The 16278-nt window shown below is 38.3% G+C and overlaps 1 protein-coding gene across 4 annotated transcripts in view; it reads right to left on the reverse strand.

Annotated features, from left to right (window-relative positions):
• Positions 1 to 12194: 12194 nt before the first annotated feature.
• The window catches only part of SERAC1 (serine active site containing 1), a 57629-nt gene continuing 53545 nt past the window's right edge, over positions 12195 to 16278 (reverse strand). For 3 of the 4 annotated variants that reach the window (XM_009242399.4, XM_063724625.1, XM_009242398.3), the window contains 2 exons: positions 15954 to 16097; positions 12195 to 14020 (listed from right to left, as the gene is read on the reverse strand). In XM_009242399.4, coding sequence (XP_009240674.3) covers positions 13884 to 14020; positions 15954 to 16097 — 281 coding nt within the window. In that variant the 3' untranslated portion in view covers positions 12195 to 13883. 4 annotated transcript variants of the gene reach the window in all.

Below are 16278 nucleotides of genomic sequence, written 5' to 3' on the forward strand. Positions count from 1 at the left end.
TACTGTTGAGTTTTAAGTGTTCTTCATACATTTTGGATAACAGTCCTTTATCAGATACATCTTTTGTAAATATTTTCTCTGAGTCTGTGGCTTGTCTTTTCATTCTCTTTTTTTTATCTTATTATTATTATTATTATACTTTAAGTTTTAGGGTACATGTGCACAATGTGCAGGTTAGTTACATATGTATATATGTGCCATGCTGGTGTGCTGCACCCATTAACTCATCATTTAGCATTAGGTATATCTCCTAATGCTATCCCTCCCCCCTCCCCCCACCCCACAACAGTCCCCGGAGTGTGATGTTCCCCTTCCTGTGTCCATGTGTTCTCATTGTTCAATTCCCATCTATGAGTGAGAACATGCGGTGTTTGGTTTTTTGTCCTTGCGATAGTTTGCTGAGAATGATGATTTCCAATTTCATCTATGTCCCTACAAAGGACATGAACTCATCATTTTTTATGGCTGCATAGTATTCCATGGTGTATATGTGCCACATTTTCTTAATCCAGTCTATCATTGTTGGACATTTGAGTTGGTTCCAAGTCTTTGCTATTGTGAATAGTGCCGCAATAAACATACATGTGCATGTGTCTTTATAGCAGCATGATTTATAGTCCTTTGGGTATATACCCAGTAATGGGATGGCTGGGTCAAATGGTATTTCTAGTTCTAGATCCCTGAGGAATCGCCACATTGACTTCCACAATGGTTGAACTAGTTTACAGTCCCACCAACAGTGTAAAAGTGTTCCTATTTCTCCACATCCTCTCCAGCACCTGTTTCCTGACTTTTTAATGATTGCCATTCTAACTGGTGTGAGATGGTATCTCATTATGGTTTTGATTTGCATTTCTCTGATGGCCAGTGATGATGAGCATTTTTTCATGTGTTTTTCGGCTGCATAAATGTCTTCTTTTGAGAAGTGTCTGTTCATATCCTTTGCCCACTTTTTGATGGGGTTGTTTGTTTTTTTCTTGTAAATTTGTTTGAGTTCATTGTAGATTCTGGATATTAGCCCTTTGTCAGATGAGTAGGTTGCAAAAATTTTCTCCCATTTTGTAGGTTGCCTGTTCACTCTGATGGTAGTTTCTTTTGCTGTGCAGAAGCTCTTTAGTTTAATTAGATCCCATTTGTCAATTTTGGCTTTTGTTGCCATTGCTTTTGGTGTTTTAGACATGAAGTCCTTGCCCGTGCCTATGTCCTGAATGGTAATGCCTAGGTTTTCTTCTAGGGTTTTTATGGTTTTAGATCTAATGTTTAAGTCTTTAATCCATCTTGAATTAATTTTTGTGTAAGGTGTAAGGAAGGGATCCAGTTTCAGCTTTCTACATATGGCTAGCCAGTTTTGCCAGCACCATTTATTAAATAGGGGGACATTGTCTTTTTGCAGAGCAGAAAGAGGATTAAGAATTTGAAAAGTAACAGAGTTGATTAATAGAAAGGATGTTAGTCAATGGTAAAGATAATTTCAGAGGACCTTATAGTGTAGGATTTTATTCTGTGTATAACAGAAGAAGTTGGTTGTAGAAATATCTGAATAAATCTGTGTGGTAGAATGGTTAAGGTTATAGGCTTTGCCTGGGCTAACAGCAACTCTTTAAAGCATCTGGAATATAGTTCAGAAATGGTATGAAGTGGGCCCAACAGCTTCTTCCTGAGGGATGCCTATACAATGACCATTTGTTAAGTAATAAACCATTGTTCTTGCTTCCTGAATTAGGTTTCTCAAGGGGTTATTCAATTTTATTGACATTTTCAAAGAACAACTTTGGGATTTATATATCCTTTCTATTGTTTTCTTTTCTTTTCTTTTTAGAGACAGGATCTCACTCTGTCACCCAGGCTGGAGTGCAGTGGCATGATCATAGCTCACTGTAGCCTTGACCTCCTGGGCTCAAGCAATCCTCCCACCTCAGGTTCCAAGTAGCTGAAACTATAGGGGCTTGCCACCATGCCTGGCTAGTTTTTTGTATTTTTTGTAGAGACAGGGTTTTACCATGTTGCCCAGGCTGGTCTCGAACTCCTGGCCTCAAGCAATCCTCCCCCCTTGGCCTCCTAAAGTGCTGGGACTACAGGTGCGAGCCACCATGCCCAGCTCCCTCTGTATTGTGTTTAAAAATATTTTTCTTTGGCCAGTGCAGTGGCTCACACCTGTAATCTTAGTACTTTGGGAGGCCGAGGCAGGCAGATAACTTGAGGTCAGGAGTTCAAGATCAGCCTGGCCAAATATGGGAAAAATCTATCTCTACTACAAATACAAAAATTAGCCGGGCATGCTGGTGCATGCCTGTAATCCCAGCTACTTGGGAGGCTGAGGTACAAGAATCTCTTGAACCCAGGAGGCGGAGGCTGCAGTGAGCCAAGATTGCGCCACTGCACTCCATCCTGGGTGACAGAGTGAGACTGTCTAAAAATATATTTTTTCTTTGTATTTTTAAACATCTTTCATTAATTTTAACTTTAACTTGGATCTGTTTTGTACTTTTACTTTTGTTCTTTTCCTAATCTTAATAGTAGAACTGGGTTTTCATTTTTGGTCTTTCATAGTTAATAATAAAGATATTTAATTAAAGTTATACATTTTCCCTTGATTTTAGCTTAAACTGCACCCTATACATTTTGGCATGAAATTTTCTCCTTGTCATTAATTGCTAGATTGTAATTTGTCATTGCGTTCTCTTTGATCCATTGGTTATTTAGGAGACTGTATAATTTCCAAATAGTTAAGGGTTTTTTGTTTTGATTTTTGATTTTGGGGGTTTTTTTGGCATTTTAAATTGCTTACCCCTAATTTTATTGGCCTGTGACCTGAGACTATGACCTAGAAAACCATCTACTTTTAAAAATGTGTTAACTTTCGATGTGGCGGATTGATTTCTGAAATGGTTTCATCAATATAATTTTTTTTTAAGTCATACATTACAAAATTGTGTGTGTGTGAGAGAGAGAGAGAGTGAGAGAGAAATTGATTTGCTGTCAGTTACACTCTACCTGCTGGAACAGGTCTTTGTGCAAGGCAGATCTGTGGGGGATGGTGAAGGCTCTAGTTCTAGTTACAAAGTGATGCCCTCGCCTTGCTCCTACCAAGATTCCTTAGATCTTGCTGAATAAATGTTTCACAATTTGTTGTCAGCCTTTTGGTCAATCTCTAGAGACACTGAATGATTGCTTTTGCTAATTTTGACCAGTTTAATAGATGTCTTTCTGGGGGAGAAGTTTCCCTGAGCAGCTCATACAGCTGTTCCAGAATGTAGACCTTCTGGGCTCTCCGTGTTCTGTAGCATTGGCCTGCTTGTCTATCCGTGTGCCAATACAACATTGTCTTATTTAATTTTGATATCTGATAAGCACTCTCACCATATTCTTTTTCTTTAAGAGTATCTTGGCTATTTTTGAGTCTTCGTATTCTTAGATCAATTTTAAAATCAATTGAAGTTCCACTTTTTAAAAACCTGTTGGAATTTTTGGGATTGCATGGAATAGAATAGACAGCTTTACAGTATTGAGTCTTCAGTCCAAGAACCCATCACATCTCTTCATTTAAGGTTTTCCTTGATGTTTCTTAGTTTTTAACCTGTTATAAAAAGTTTCAAACATACATTAAATCGGAGGGAATAGCCTGGACTCTCGCATATCTGTCACCTGGGATTTAACAGTAATAACACTTTGCTATATTTGCTTTATATATTTTTCCTTTGCTGAAATATTTTAAAGCAATTCTGCTATCATACTTGACTCCTCGGTACTTTCAACGTGTATCTCCAACATTTTCTTTCATAACCTTAATGTCATTATTATATCTAACAGACAATACTTATTTTAAAATTCATTTGCTATTTTTTACTAGTATACTTACAGACTTTATATATTGAATGCATCAGCAACCTTGCCAAACTCTCAAAATTCTAACAATTTACTGTATTTTGATACACCTAGTATACCATCAATTATCAGATACACCATTTATGTACCATCATTCTTAAGAAGGCTTCCAACTAAATTATGACTCAGTATCTATTGTGAGATGCAGCCCAATAACAGAGATGTTCAAATATTGTAAAATGTGTCTTGGAATTGATAAAACATGGTATCTGTGGATTCTTTTGGATTTTCTATGTAAATAATCATATTAGCAAACAATGAATTTTGTTTATTCCTTTCTCATCCTTGTACCTTTGTGTCTTTTTCTTCTCTTACAGAGTTGGCTAGGACATTTAGGACGATGTTAAAAATGCTGCTGGTAGGCATTCTTGTGTTATTCCTGTTCTCAGAGGGAAGATGTTAATATTTTTACCACTAAGTATGATGTTTATTGTTGTTTTTCTTTAAATATCCTTTATTCAGAAAATTCTCTTCCTGGCTTGCTAAGTTTATCTTTTGCATGAATAGTAGTTGAATTTTATCAGAGATTTTGTGTGTATTGTAATGATTATGATTTTTCCTTTTGTTTAATATGGTGAATTACATTGATCAATTTTTCAGTGCTAAGCAAACCTTGCATTCATTGCATAACTCCAACTTGGGGAGATTATTTTATCCCCTTAAATATTGCTGGCTTTAATTTGTCAGTATTTTTGCTTGGGATTTTTGCAGCTACATCCATAAGTGAGAACGGCTTGTAACTTTCCCTTTTTTATACTGTCCTTGAATGGTTTTGGTATCAGAGTTTTGTTAACCTCATAAAATGAGCTGGGGACTACACTCTCTTCTATTGACTGGGAAAACTTGATAATATTGGAACTATTTCCTCCTTAAACTTTCGGGAGCACTCACCAGTCAAGTTCTGTTTAGGTTTGTTCTAAGCTAATTTTAATACATAAAATATAGGTCATAAATGTTCTCTGATGATTTTCAGCAGTAAGAATATACTGATAATCTCGAAGTCATAAATATGGCTAGTCCTTCCTGACCAGTAAGGAACAGTACATTGAATGCACTTGGGCCTATAGTTTGTGAGATTTTAAAACCACTTATTCTATTCGTTTTATAGGAATAGGACTATAAAAGTTTTCTATTTCATGGGCAACTTGGGTAAGTTGTATTTTCTTTGGGGTTTTCTATTAAAAATTGAGTAATATTGGCCTAAAAGTATTTATTAATATCCTTTTATCTTGTGTGCACTGTAGTAATATTTCCTCTTCCTTCCTAATATTGGCAGTTTGTGCCTCTTTTTTCACTTGACTGGTCTCACTAACAGTTTGTCAACTATTAGTCTTTTCAAATAATCAGCTTCTAGTTTTGCTGAGGTTCTATTTTGTTTTTTTCTATTTCATTAATTTATGTTCTTTTAAAATTCTTCCATCTATTTTCTTTGGTTTTATTTCACTGTTCATTTTTCTAACTTCTTGAGATGCTTAGCTCATTTGACCATATGGTCAAATGTGAAAAGAACATATATTCTGTATTCCTTGGATACAGTATAGGGCTCTAAATATTCCAGCAGGTCAAGAGAGGTATGTTAAAAATCTCTTGTGGCGTCTGTTTCTTTTTGTAGTTTTCTCCATTTTTGTATTACATAATTTTTATGTCATGTACTCACATTCATACACAATTAAAATTTACCATTTTCCTAGAGAATTTAATCTTTTTTGTTTTGTTTTTTTGAGACAGAGTCTCACCCTGTTGCCCACGCTGGAGTGCAGTGTGGCACGATCTTGGCTCACTTCAACCTCTGTCTCCCAGGTTCAAGTGATTCTCCTGCCTCAGCCTCCCAAGTAGCTGGGATCACAAGCGCACGCCACCACGACTGGCTAATTTTTGTATTTTTATTTATTTTGAGATGGAGTCTAGCTTTGTCGCCCAGGCCGGAGTGCAGTGGCACAATCTCGGCTCACTGCAACTTCTACCTCCCAGCTTCAAGAATTCTACCGCCTCAGTCTCCCAAGTAGCTGGGATTACAGGCACCCACCACCATGCCTGTATTTTTAGTAGAATTTTTGCATTTTCAGTAAAAGTTTTGTATTTTTAGTAGAGATGGGGTTTTGCCATGTTGGTCAGACTGGTCTCAAACTCCTGACCTCAAGTTATCCACCGGCCTCAGCCTCCCAAAGTGCTGGGATTACAGGCATGAGCCACCACACCTGGCCTGAATTTAATCTTTTATCTCCATGAAGTAACCCTTTTTTTCTCTAATAATAATTCTTCTTGACCTGAAGTGTTCTGATAGCTACACCAGCTATCTTTTGGTGTTTGTGTGATGTCTTTTTCCAACTTTTTTCTGTTGTTTTTTTTTTTTTTTTTGAGACGGAGTCTTGCTCTGTCCCCCAGGCTGGAGTACAGTGGCTCAATCTCGGCTCACTGCAAGCTCCCCCTCCCAGGTTCACGCCATTCTCCTGCCTCAGCCTCCCGAGTAGCTGGGACTACAGGCGCCTGCCACTACACCCAGCTATTTTTTTGTATTTTTAGTAGAGACGGGGTTTCACCGTGTTAGCCAGGATGGTCTCGATCTCCTGACCTCATGATCCACCCACCTCGGCCTCCCAAAGTGCTAGGATTACAGGCGTGAGCCACTGCGCCTGGCCTATCTTTTTTATTTTGAGCCTTTCTGTAGCCTCATGTGTCAGATGGGTCTCTTATAAACATATAGTAGGGTGTTATTTCTTATCCAGTCTGACATACTATCTTTTAACTGGGGCATTTAGTTCATTTACATTTAATGCAATTATTACTGTATTTGGGTATTTGGGTTTTAATTTGCCATGCCATTTTGTGCTTTCTCTTAGTACCATCTGTTCCTTATTTCTTTTCCCCTCTGTTTGTGCCTTAAGATTTTTATTCCCCTTTCTCTCCTCTCCTAGTTTGGAATTCATTATACACTATTTTTTGTCTATTATTGGTTATCTTAGAAACAAAATACGTATCATTAAATTCTCAAAGTCTAGTGATAATCATTGTTTTACCTTCCTCCTGAATAATGCAACAACCTTGGAGCACTTAACTCCATTTATCCACCCCCAACTTATATGTTATAATTGCTGTGTATTTTAATTTTACATATTTTAACACCTACTTGATATATTATGTTTTATAAAATTTTTATTTACTTTATCCTAGTAGTTACCTCTTTTTTCACTCCACATTCTTTCTTGAATTCCAGTGCCTCTGGCTGGATCATTTGCCTTCTGCCTTCCGTTAATGAAGGTCTGCTGGCAGTAAACTCTTGCTTTATATAAAATGTCTATTTCACCTTAATATTTTAAGTGTTTATGATTTGTACTGGATGTATAATTCTAGATTGGAAGTGGTTTTCTTTTAGCACATTGACAATATCATTCCAATGTCTTCCGGCTTCCATTGACTTACGACTTCTCAACAGCAGCAACTTTAACTGTTGTTCTTTACACATTTTTCTCTAACTGCTTTTAAGATCTTCCTCTTGTCTTGGCTTTTCTGCAGTGTCCCTATTCTTTGTATAGATGCAGATTTATTTTTATATGCTCTGCTTTGGATTGACTTCTTCAGTCTGTGGATAAGTGTCTTTCATCAGTTCTGGAAACTTCTCAAACATTATCTCTTCAAATACTGCCTCTAAGACACTCTTTTTCTCTCTCCTTCTGGTACTCTAATTAACCTTATGGCAGACTTTCTTATCTTTTTACTTGTCTATGTCCTTAGCCTCTCTCCCATATTTTCTACCTTTAGTTTCTTGGTACTACATTCTGAATACTTTCTTTCTGACCTCTCTTCCAGTTCACAAACTTTCTTCAGGTGTAATCTAATTTCAACTAGTTTCCTTGTCTAGAATCTGTTTATATTCTAGGTCAAATCTATTTTAGACTTTCTAAAACCTAAGTCATTATATAAACCTGTTTATGAAGATATTTCACCTTGTGTTTTAAAAAAAAACATGCTAAGCATAGTTGTTTAATCATCTGTGTCTAATAGTTCCAGTATCTCAAGTTTTGTTTATTTATTTATTTGGCACAGGGATCTGTTCTGCTGCTGTTCTCATTCATGGCATCTTATTTCCTTGTATGCCTGGTTATCTTTATTCACTGATGATGGTATTTTTAAACTATTTGTAGGAACGTAATTTAAAGGCTGGGGTGAAGATATCCTCCTAATTTGCTTTGGTCAGATGCCTAGACACTCCCATTCTGGAATCCTTGTATCAAGTGGTGGGCTTGAGATTCTTTGAATCACCCAAGTCACAAGCACAGTATATTTCCTTCCAGGTCACCCTTACTTTGTGTATACAGCCCTTTGCAGTCCCTGCTTAATGTGTTTGGGACTATCAGACTCCCTTGGCAAGCCCTAGTCTTTAACTTCTGTCCCTCTTACCTTGGAAATTTGCCAAAACCATAGCTCCATTTCTCGGTTGCTTCTTTTGGCTCTGCAAATGACCTCAAAGTGGGACCTTGTACAAAGAGACGCAACTAAAGAAGTTAAGTGGGATCAGAAATACAAATCCCTACTCTATGCCCCAAGCCATATGCTGGAAGAGGAAAGGCCTTTTAAAAATTATCTGGTGAGCTGTGATTGTGCCACTGCACTCCAGCCTGGGTGACAGAGAGAGACTTTGACTCAAAAATAAATAAATAAATACTATCTGCCCACAGGGGACTTTCTTTTTTGTCTGCATACAGGGGCTGCCAAATATGTGAGTGGGACCCTTGCCTCAAACCAATGTAGTTGTGCTTGCTGGTCTCCTCTTCAGTTTCTTGCCTTTTCCTGGACTGTTTTTTTTGTTTGTTTGTTTTTGTTTTTTTTGAGATGAAGTCTTGATCTGTCACCCAGGCTGCATGATCTCAGCGATCTCAGCTCACTGCAACCTCTGCCTCCCAAGTCAAAGGATTCTCCTGCCTCAGCCTCCCAAGTAGCTGGGATTACAGGAACCCGCCACCATGCCTGGCAATTTTTGTACTTTTAGTAGAGACGGGGTTTTACCATGTTGGCCAGGCTGGTCTCAAACTCCTGACTTCAAGTGATCCACCCACCTCAGCCTCCCAAAGTGCTGGGATTACAGGTATGAGCCACCATGCCCAGCCTCCTGGACGCTATTTCTATAGATAAAATAATGGGCCAGGTATGGTGGCTCACGCCTGTAATCCCAGCACTTTGGGAGGCCGATGTGGGGGGATCACCTGAGGTCAGGAGTTTGAGACCAGCCTGACCAATATGGTGAAACCCTGTCTCTACTAAAAATACAAAAATCAGCTGGGTGTGGTAACACATGCTTGTCATCCCAGCTACTTGGGAGGCTGAGGCAGGAGAACTGCTTGAACCCAGAAGACGGAAGTTGCAGTGAGCTGAGATTGCACACTCCAGCCTGGGTGACAGAGCAAGACTCTGTCTCATAATAATAATGTATTTTTGCCAATAAATCATTATTATTTTCTTTGATCAATTAAAAACATTTCATCTAGATTAATTGTCCTCACTGGGAGATTAGATCCAAATGATCTATCCTGCTATTACTAAAAGCAGAAGCCTGTTATTATTTTTTAAGATTCCTTTTTCACTAATATTCCATCTTATGTTGCAATGACTTGACCAATGAGCACAGTGGCTATGATTTGGATTTTGACTTTTATAGAGCTTTCTTTTTAAAATAAATTGTGTATCAAAGTAACAGATACTCAGCTGGGTGCAGTGGCTCATGCCTGTAATCCCAGCACTTTCGGAAACTGAGGCGGGTGGATCACTTGAGGTCAGGAATTCGAGACCAGCCTGGCCAACACAGTGAAACTCCCATCTCTACTAAAAATACAAAAATTAGCCAGGTGTGGGTGGCAGGTGCCTTTAATCCCAGCTACTTGGGAGGCTGAAGCAGGAGAATCGCTTGTACCCAGGAGGCGGAGGTTGCAGCAAGCCGAGATAGTGCCATTGCACTCCAGCTTGGGCAAGAGTGAGACTGTGTCTCAAAAAAAAAAAAAAAAGAAAAAAGTAACAAATACTCATAAAATGAAGCATTAAAGTATGAAAAGTTCACCCAAAATCTACCCAGAAGTAATCATAAACATTATTTTAGAAATCTTTCTATGTGTATTATAGCATCTGGCATTTTACTATACATATACACATAGATTTCTAGAATATATAAAACATGTTTATTAAATATAGGTTATTAAATATATATTCTAGAATACATATATATTTAATGTTTAATATTTACTAGATGACATAGTATGCTATATGTCATATAGTTCATAAATTATGTTTAATATTAATGACATATAGTATGACGGCATACTATATGTCATTATCTAATAAACTTAATTTACTTTAGGCTAAGAAGGTAAAACAAACTGCACAGTATTCCCCAATTCTTGCAGGCTTCAGCATGCTGGTCCATTACCTTTGTACCCATTTCAAGGGCAACTTACCTGAGCTTGAGCATGCCAGTCCATTACCTTTGTACCCATTTCAAGGGCAATTTAGCTGAGCACACAATTCTTTCTCTCCAACATTATTGTTTTCTAACATAAGTGTTTTTGTTTTTAGGGTTTTTGTTTGCATTTTAAAGAGTGCTATTTTCATTCCCTTTTTTTTAAATGTCTGGATTTAATTAACAAGCAAATTTGTCAGGAAAGGCACATAGGTCCCTATTCCTTGAGGTGATGTTGACAATGCCTGTCTATTGCCTATCTATTATCTTCCAATTATTTTATTTTGCTTCTGCATCTATTGTGGTTCCATATCCATCCAGCCATCTCTCTATTAATAGAATTTTCATCCATTTCTTTTTTTTTTTTTGAGACAAAGTCTTGCTCTGTTGCCCAGGCTGGAGTGCAGTGGCGAGATCTTGGCTCACTGCAACGTCCGCCTCCTGGGGTCAAGCAATTCCCCTGCCTCAGCCTCCTGAGTAGCTGGGATTACAGGTGCATGCCACCACACCTAATTTTTTTTTTTTTTTTTTTTTTTTGTATTTTAGTAGAGACGGAGTTTCAATACGTTGGTCAGGATGGTCTCGATCTCCTGACCTTGTGATCCACCCACCTTGGCCTCCCAAAGTGCTGGGATTACAGGCCTGAGCCACAACACCCAGCCCCATTTCTATTCTTTAATGTGCTGTTTCTACTTCTGTAATTGTGCTGGTTTGATTTTCAAGTGCTTTCCACCTTTTCCTTCATTACTTTTTTGTTGTTCAGGGATTATGTTTTCTTTTAGAATTGCACCTTCAGCCATCATTTTATACAGATGCTCCTTGACTTATGATGGGGCTGCAACCCCATAAACCCACTGTAAGTAAGTCAAAAATGCATTTAACACTCTGATAAACCCATTGTGAACTCAAAAAATTGTAAGTTGAACCATCGTTAAGCTGGGTTAATAAACCATCTGTACTTGTTTATTTTGCTTTACTGTGTTGCTTATGTGCTATACCATTTCTTTTAATCTTGCTTGTGTATAATAAATTTTATCCAAACTATTCTAATTTAGTTAGGAATACATTGGATATCTCTTCCACATCTTATTTTTAAAGCACAGCTGTATTCATTCTATTAAAAATTTAAGAAACAGGGTTTCCATTCCATACTCTGAATTAATGAACAGTTGTTTCAACTGTGGTTTATCTGCCATGGTTCACAGAAAGCAGAACAAGAAAATTTACTAAACAGGGCCAGGTGCGGTGGCCCACACCTGTAATCCCAGCACTATGGGAGGCCGAGGCAGGCAGTTCACAAGGTCCAGAGATCGAGACCATCCTGGCCAACATGGTGAAACCCCGTTTCTACTAAAAATACAAAAATTAGCTGGTCATGGTGGCGCGTGGCTGTATTCCCAGCTACTCAGAAGGCTGAGGCAGGAGAATCGCTTGAACCTGGGGAGGCAGAGGTTGCAGTGAGCCAAGATCGCGCCACTGCACTCCAGCCTGGTGACAGAGCAAGATTCTATCTATCTCAAAAAAAAAAAAAAAAAAAGAAAATGTACTAAACATATCTACCCCTTCTCCCCATGTTATCACATCGGGTAGTACATTCGTTGTTAGCAACTGTCATATTTGCTATATCTACTATAGCAATAAATAAGTGGGTTTTGCTAGGTTGTTGTACAATGAAACAATTAATTGTTGAGTTTATTGATGAGCCATTTACCTTCAGATGCCGTACTCCAGTTTTAGCTTTGACTATCCCATTCTACAAAAGTTCACCATCTTCAAAATTTAAGCATAGACTTACCATTTGACCAGCAATTCCACCCAAGAGAATCAAAAACATCTATCCACACAAAAATCTGTACACAAATGATCATGGTAGCATTATTTATCATAGACAAAAATGAACAGAACCTAGATGTCCATCAGCTGATGAATGGATAAAGAAACATGGCATATCATACAATGGAGTAATTTTGGCCATAAAAAGAAATGAAGTACTGATACATGCTATATCATGAATGAACCCTGAAAACATGCTAATAGAAGGAAGGCAGAGAGGGCCACATATTGTATGATTCCATTTACATAAAATTCCCAAATTCATAGAGACAGAAAACAGATTAGTGTTTACTGCAGGCTTGGGAAAGCAGAGGTGGGAGCTGACTGCTCATGGGTATGGGGTTCTTTTGGGGATGATGAAATATCGTGAAATTAAATAGGAATGATGTTGCACAACTCAGTGAACTATACTAAAAACCAATGAATTGAGCCCGGGAACAATGGCTCTGGCCTATAATCGCAGCATTTTGGGAGGGTGGCTTGAGATCAGGAGTTTGAGACCTGGGCAACACAGCGAGACCCTGTCTCTACAAAAAAGTATTTATTTATTTTTTAATTGCCCAGGTGTGGTGGCATGTGCCTGTAGTCCTGGCTGCTTGGGAGGCTGAAGCAAAAGGATCTCTTGAGCCCAGGAGTTTGAGGTTACAATGAGCTATGATCATGCCACTGCACTCCAGCTTGGGCAACAGAGTCAGACCCTGTCTCTAAACAAACAGACAAAAAAAATGAATTGTACAATTTAAAAGGGTGAATCTTATGGTATGTAAATTATATCTCAATAATGCTGTTACTCTAAAGAAAAGAAAAAAAGGTCATCAACATGATTTTCTACTTCTCACATGCTATAGAGGTCAATTAATACCACTTCCAAATGAGCAAGGAAGAAAGGTTTATTTAGCCAAAGAGAATCTGAGACTCTTGATACTAAGAATTACTAATTCATATAATGGCTTAGAATAGTTTTATTTCATACTGTGATCAATAATGGATTAGCTACTTTATCCTTATCTAGGACAAATTCCAAGCATAGGCAGCTACAGTCTGAAAAGAATTATTATAAGCTAGAATTTTTCTAAGAAAAAGATTTGTTCTCAGGAATACGAAAATAGATACAAGGAACTGACCCAGACATGACAATAGGTCTAACAAAGTTAACACCAGTAATAAATGTGTCAGATAAAAGGTAGAACTGAGCTAAAAACTCAAACTTTAAAAAACTGACACATTTTAAAAATGTACAGCAAATCAATACCCAGAAGTAAAAGAGTCTTGAATATTCTAGTTCATTCTTCTCTCCATTTTAGGTACTCTCTTAATGGCATTTTTATGGTAAGTTGAGTTAATGGTAGCTCTCCCCTCAGAACCTGCCGTGCCCCTCCTAGATGCACCAGGAAAGTCAGTCACAGACGGGAAAGGACACTCTCTCACAGCAGCTTTGCTCCAGTCACCAGGCCCAACACTGCGAACCATAAAGCAGCACACAGGGACTTCTTTACGCCAAAGGGGCCCAATCCAGCCCTTCCTTCTGTGCCTGCCACTTCCAGGTTGGTGCTTTACAGCGCTTGAAGGGATAACAATGTTCTGTAGTCTGCAACACACTCCAGACCATGTTGACGCTATCATCACTATGTTTGCATGATTGCTTAGAGTTTAAAAGAAGAAACAGAACACCAAGTTTCTTGCACTGAATTCACATATGAAAACTGGAAGAGGACAACTGTTAGTTTTCAAGGTCTTTGGCTAAAGCTTCACGGATGAATTGTAAAGTACGCTGGTATAAAAAAGCATCCTTTTTCTTTGGCTTACAAATGTTCAAATGGTTAACATCCACAGGAATTAGATCTCCAATGCCTAAATCTGAAGAAAATAAAAAAAGTCAATAAACCTAAGTAAAAATATAAGCTTTCCCCTTGACAATACTGAAAGAGGCCAAATGGGTAGTTCTAGACATTGCTTTGGTTGTGACAAGGGACTCTTAAAGGAACCTGAAGTTTGACTGTAGCTAAACTACATTTGATGAAACATGCAGGAATGGATTCTCAGTCAGTATAACCATAATTTTATGCTTTCCATAAACTTTTCGTATGTGTTCTGGCCTACTTCCTTATTTCAGAGCAAGCAGAGACTGAGCACTAGCATCTTCAAAACCTTCTTACACCTGCAGGTTATTACTAAGTTACTTCAGAGTTTCTATTATAAACTTCCTTTGTCCTGGTGAAATGAATGGGAATGTCTCACATGGGATCCATTCTATACCTAAATCCCAATGATCACTTTCAGGGTAAAAATGATTTAGTGCTTGAGATATTTCAGTCTAACAAAGTCCCCTTGCACGGAAGTGATAAGAGGTACTAGTGAGGCCACCTAGGTGAGGAATGCAGGTGGTGGTTATGAAGGAAGAAAAGCCTCTTGGTGACAGAATTAGGACAAGGCTATGCCACTCCAAGCAGCTGGTCCATGATATTAACTTTGCTTTTGGGCGAGGCACAGTGGCTCACACCAGTAATCCCAGCACTTTGGGAGGCCAACGCAGGAGGACTGCTTGAGGCCAGGAATTTGAGACCAGCCTGGGCAACACAGCAAGACCCCATCTATACAAAAAATTAAAAAATTAGACAGGTGTGGTAGTGTGCGCCTGTGGTCCCAGCTACTCAGGAGGCTGAAGTGGGAGGATCGCTTGAGCCCAGGAGTTCGAGGCTGCAATGAGCTATGATTGTACCACTGAACTCCAGCCTGGATGACAAAGTGAGACCCTGTCTCTTAAAAACAAAAACAAAAAACTTTGCTGTTGCTTCAAGCTTCCAAAGTCCTTTTTAAAAACATCTGGCAGCTGTTCTTTGGAACTCTTCAAGTTCTTCAACTACTAAATAGTAACTCCTCAACCTACAGCGTATTACTTTAAGGTAAAATTTTTCAGTTCTACTACAAAGTATGACATTTTTCATTTTATGTAGATAGCATATAATGAAATTAGGACAAAACTCATTATGTAGACAAAAGAACCATCTGGCAAGCACTCCAGATGCATGCTGTCCCTAGCTTGAAGGACCCAAAATGTGGCTGGCTACCACCAGAACAGCACCTAAGCCAGCCTCAGAGGCAGTAAGAAAGGGGTTCCCAGAGATAACAGGCAAGCTGAAGACGTGGCCAGGTGAGGCAAAAGCAATTCAGGTGGTGAAATGTACAGGGTATCTACTATGTACAGAGTAATAGAGGAGTCTATGAAGAGAGTTAAGATCTGGGCTCCTCCCTCAAAGAATCTATAATACATTGTATGACACTAGAGAGCCAGCACTGGCCATTTCCCTCAACCCCAGGATCATGAAGAGATTGTATTTCAACACTAGTTGTTCCCATTGGAATATTTCTGGAGCTTTACTATTCCCCATGGATCTTCTATTTACGAAAGCTTCCACACTTTTAGATGATATTCTTAAGGGTTCTGCATGTAAATATAAGTCTATTAAATAAATGCCCCTTTTGATCTAGCTGACAGAAGAGCTTTCTTTCTTTACTGCAAAAGAGTTCACTGTTGATGCCTAACTTAGAGTTAGCCAATTAACCCTTCTCATCTAATCAGTTACATAAAGGGCAGGGAGAGGTAATACCTGGGTTATACATTTACAAAGAAATTTTAATCTATTGCTGAAAAGAATAAAAGAATTCAAATCTAGATCTTCATAAACTATCTCTTAAAACTGAGAACCTGGATATAAAAACTGCTGTTTACAAGTAAATGCTAGGTATAATTAAGCATCTAACAGCCAACAAGTTTCAAAAGAGTGAATACCTGCTGATTCCACAGGTACCACATGGAGCTTAATCATGCTGCCAATGTAGGTTGGTAGTGTTTCCACAAAATTCAGCACCTGGAAGTTTTTGTCTTTAGCAAACTCCAGAAAGTCATCTTGTAGTGTTTTAAGTGCAGGAGAATCTGTAAAATTATACAGAACAAGACTGTGACAAGTTGTTTACCCAATTCATAATAAAATGCATTAATCTTTCAAATTTAGAGAGGAAATTAGAATTTTGATTCAAGACGGTGGCTTGAGTACACATGTTTATTTTCTCCCCTGCCAAGAAGCCATTAAGATTCAAGGAAAAAGCTAAAACCA

Source organism: Pongo abelii, chromosome 5 (assembly GCF_028885655.2).
Source record: "Pongo abelii isolate AG06213 chromosome 5, NHGRI_mPonAbe1-v2.0_pri, whole genome shotgun sequence".
Taxonomy (NCBI): Eukaryota; Metazoa; Chordata; class Mammalia; order Primates; family Hominidae; genus Pongo; species Pongo abelii.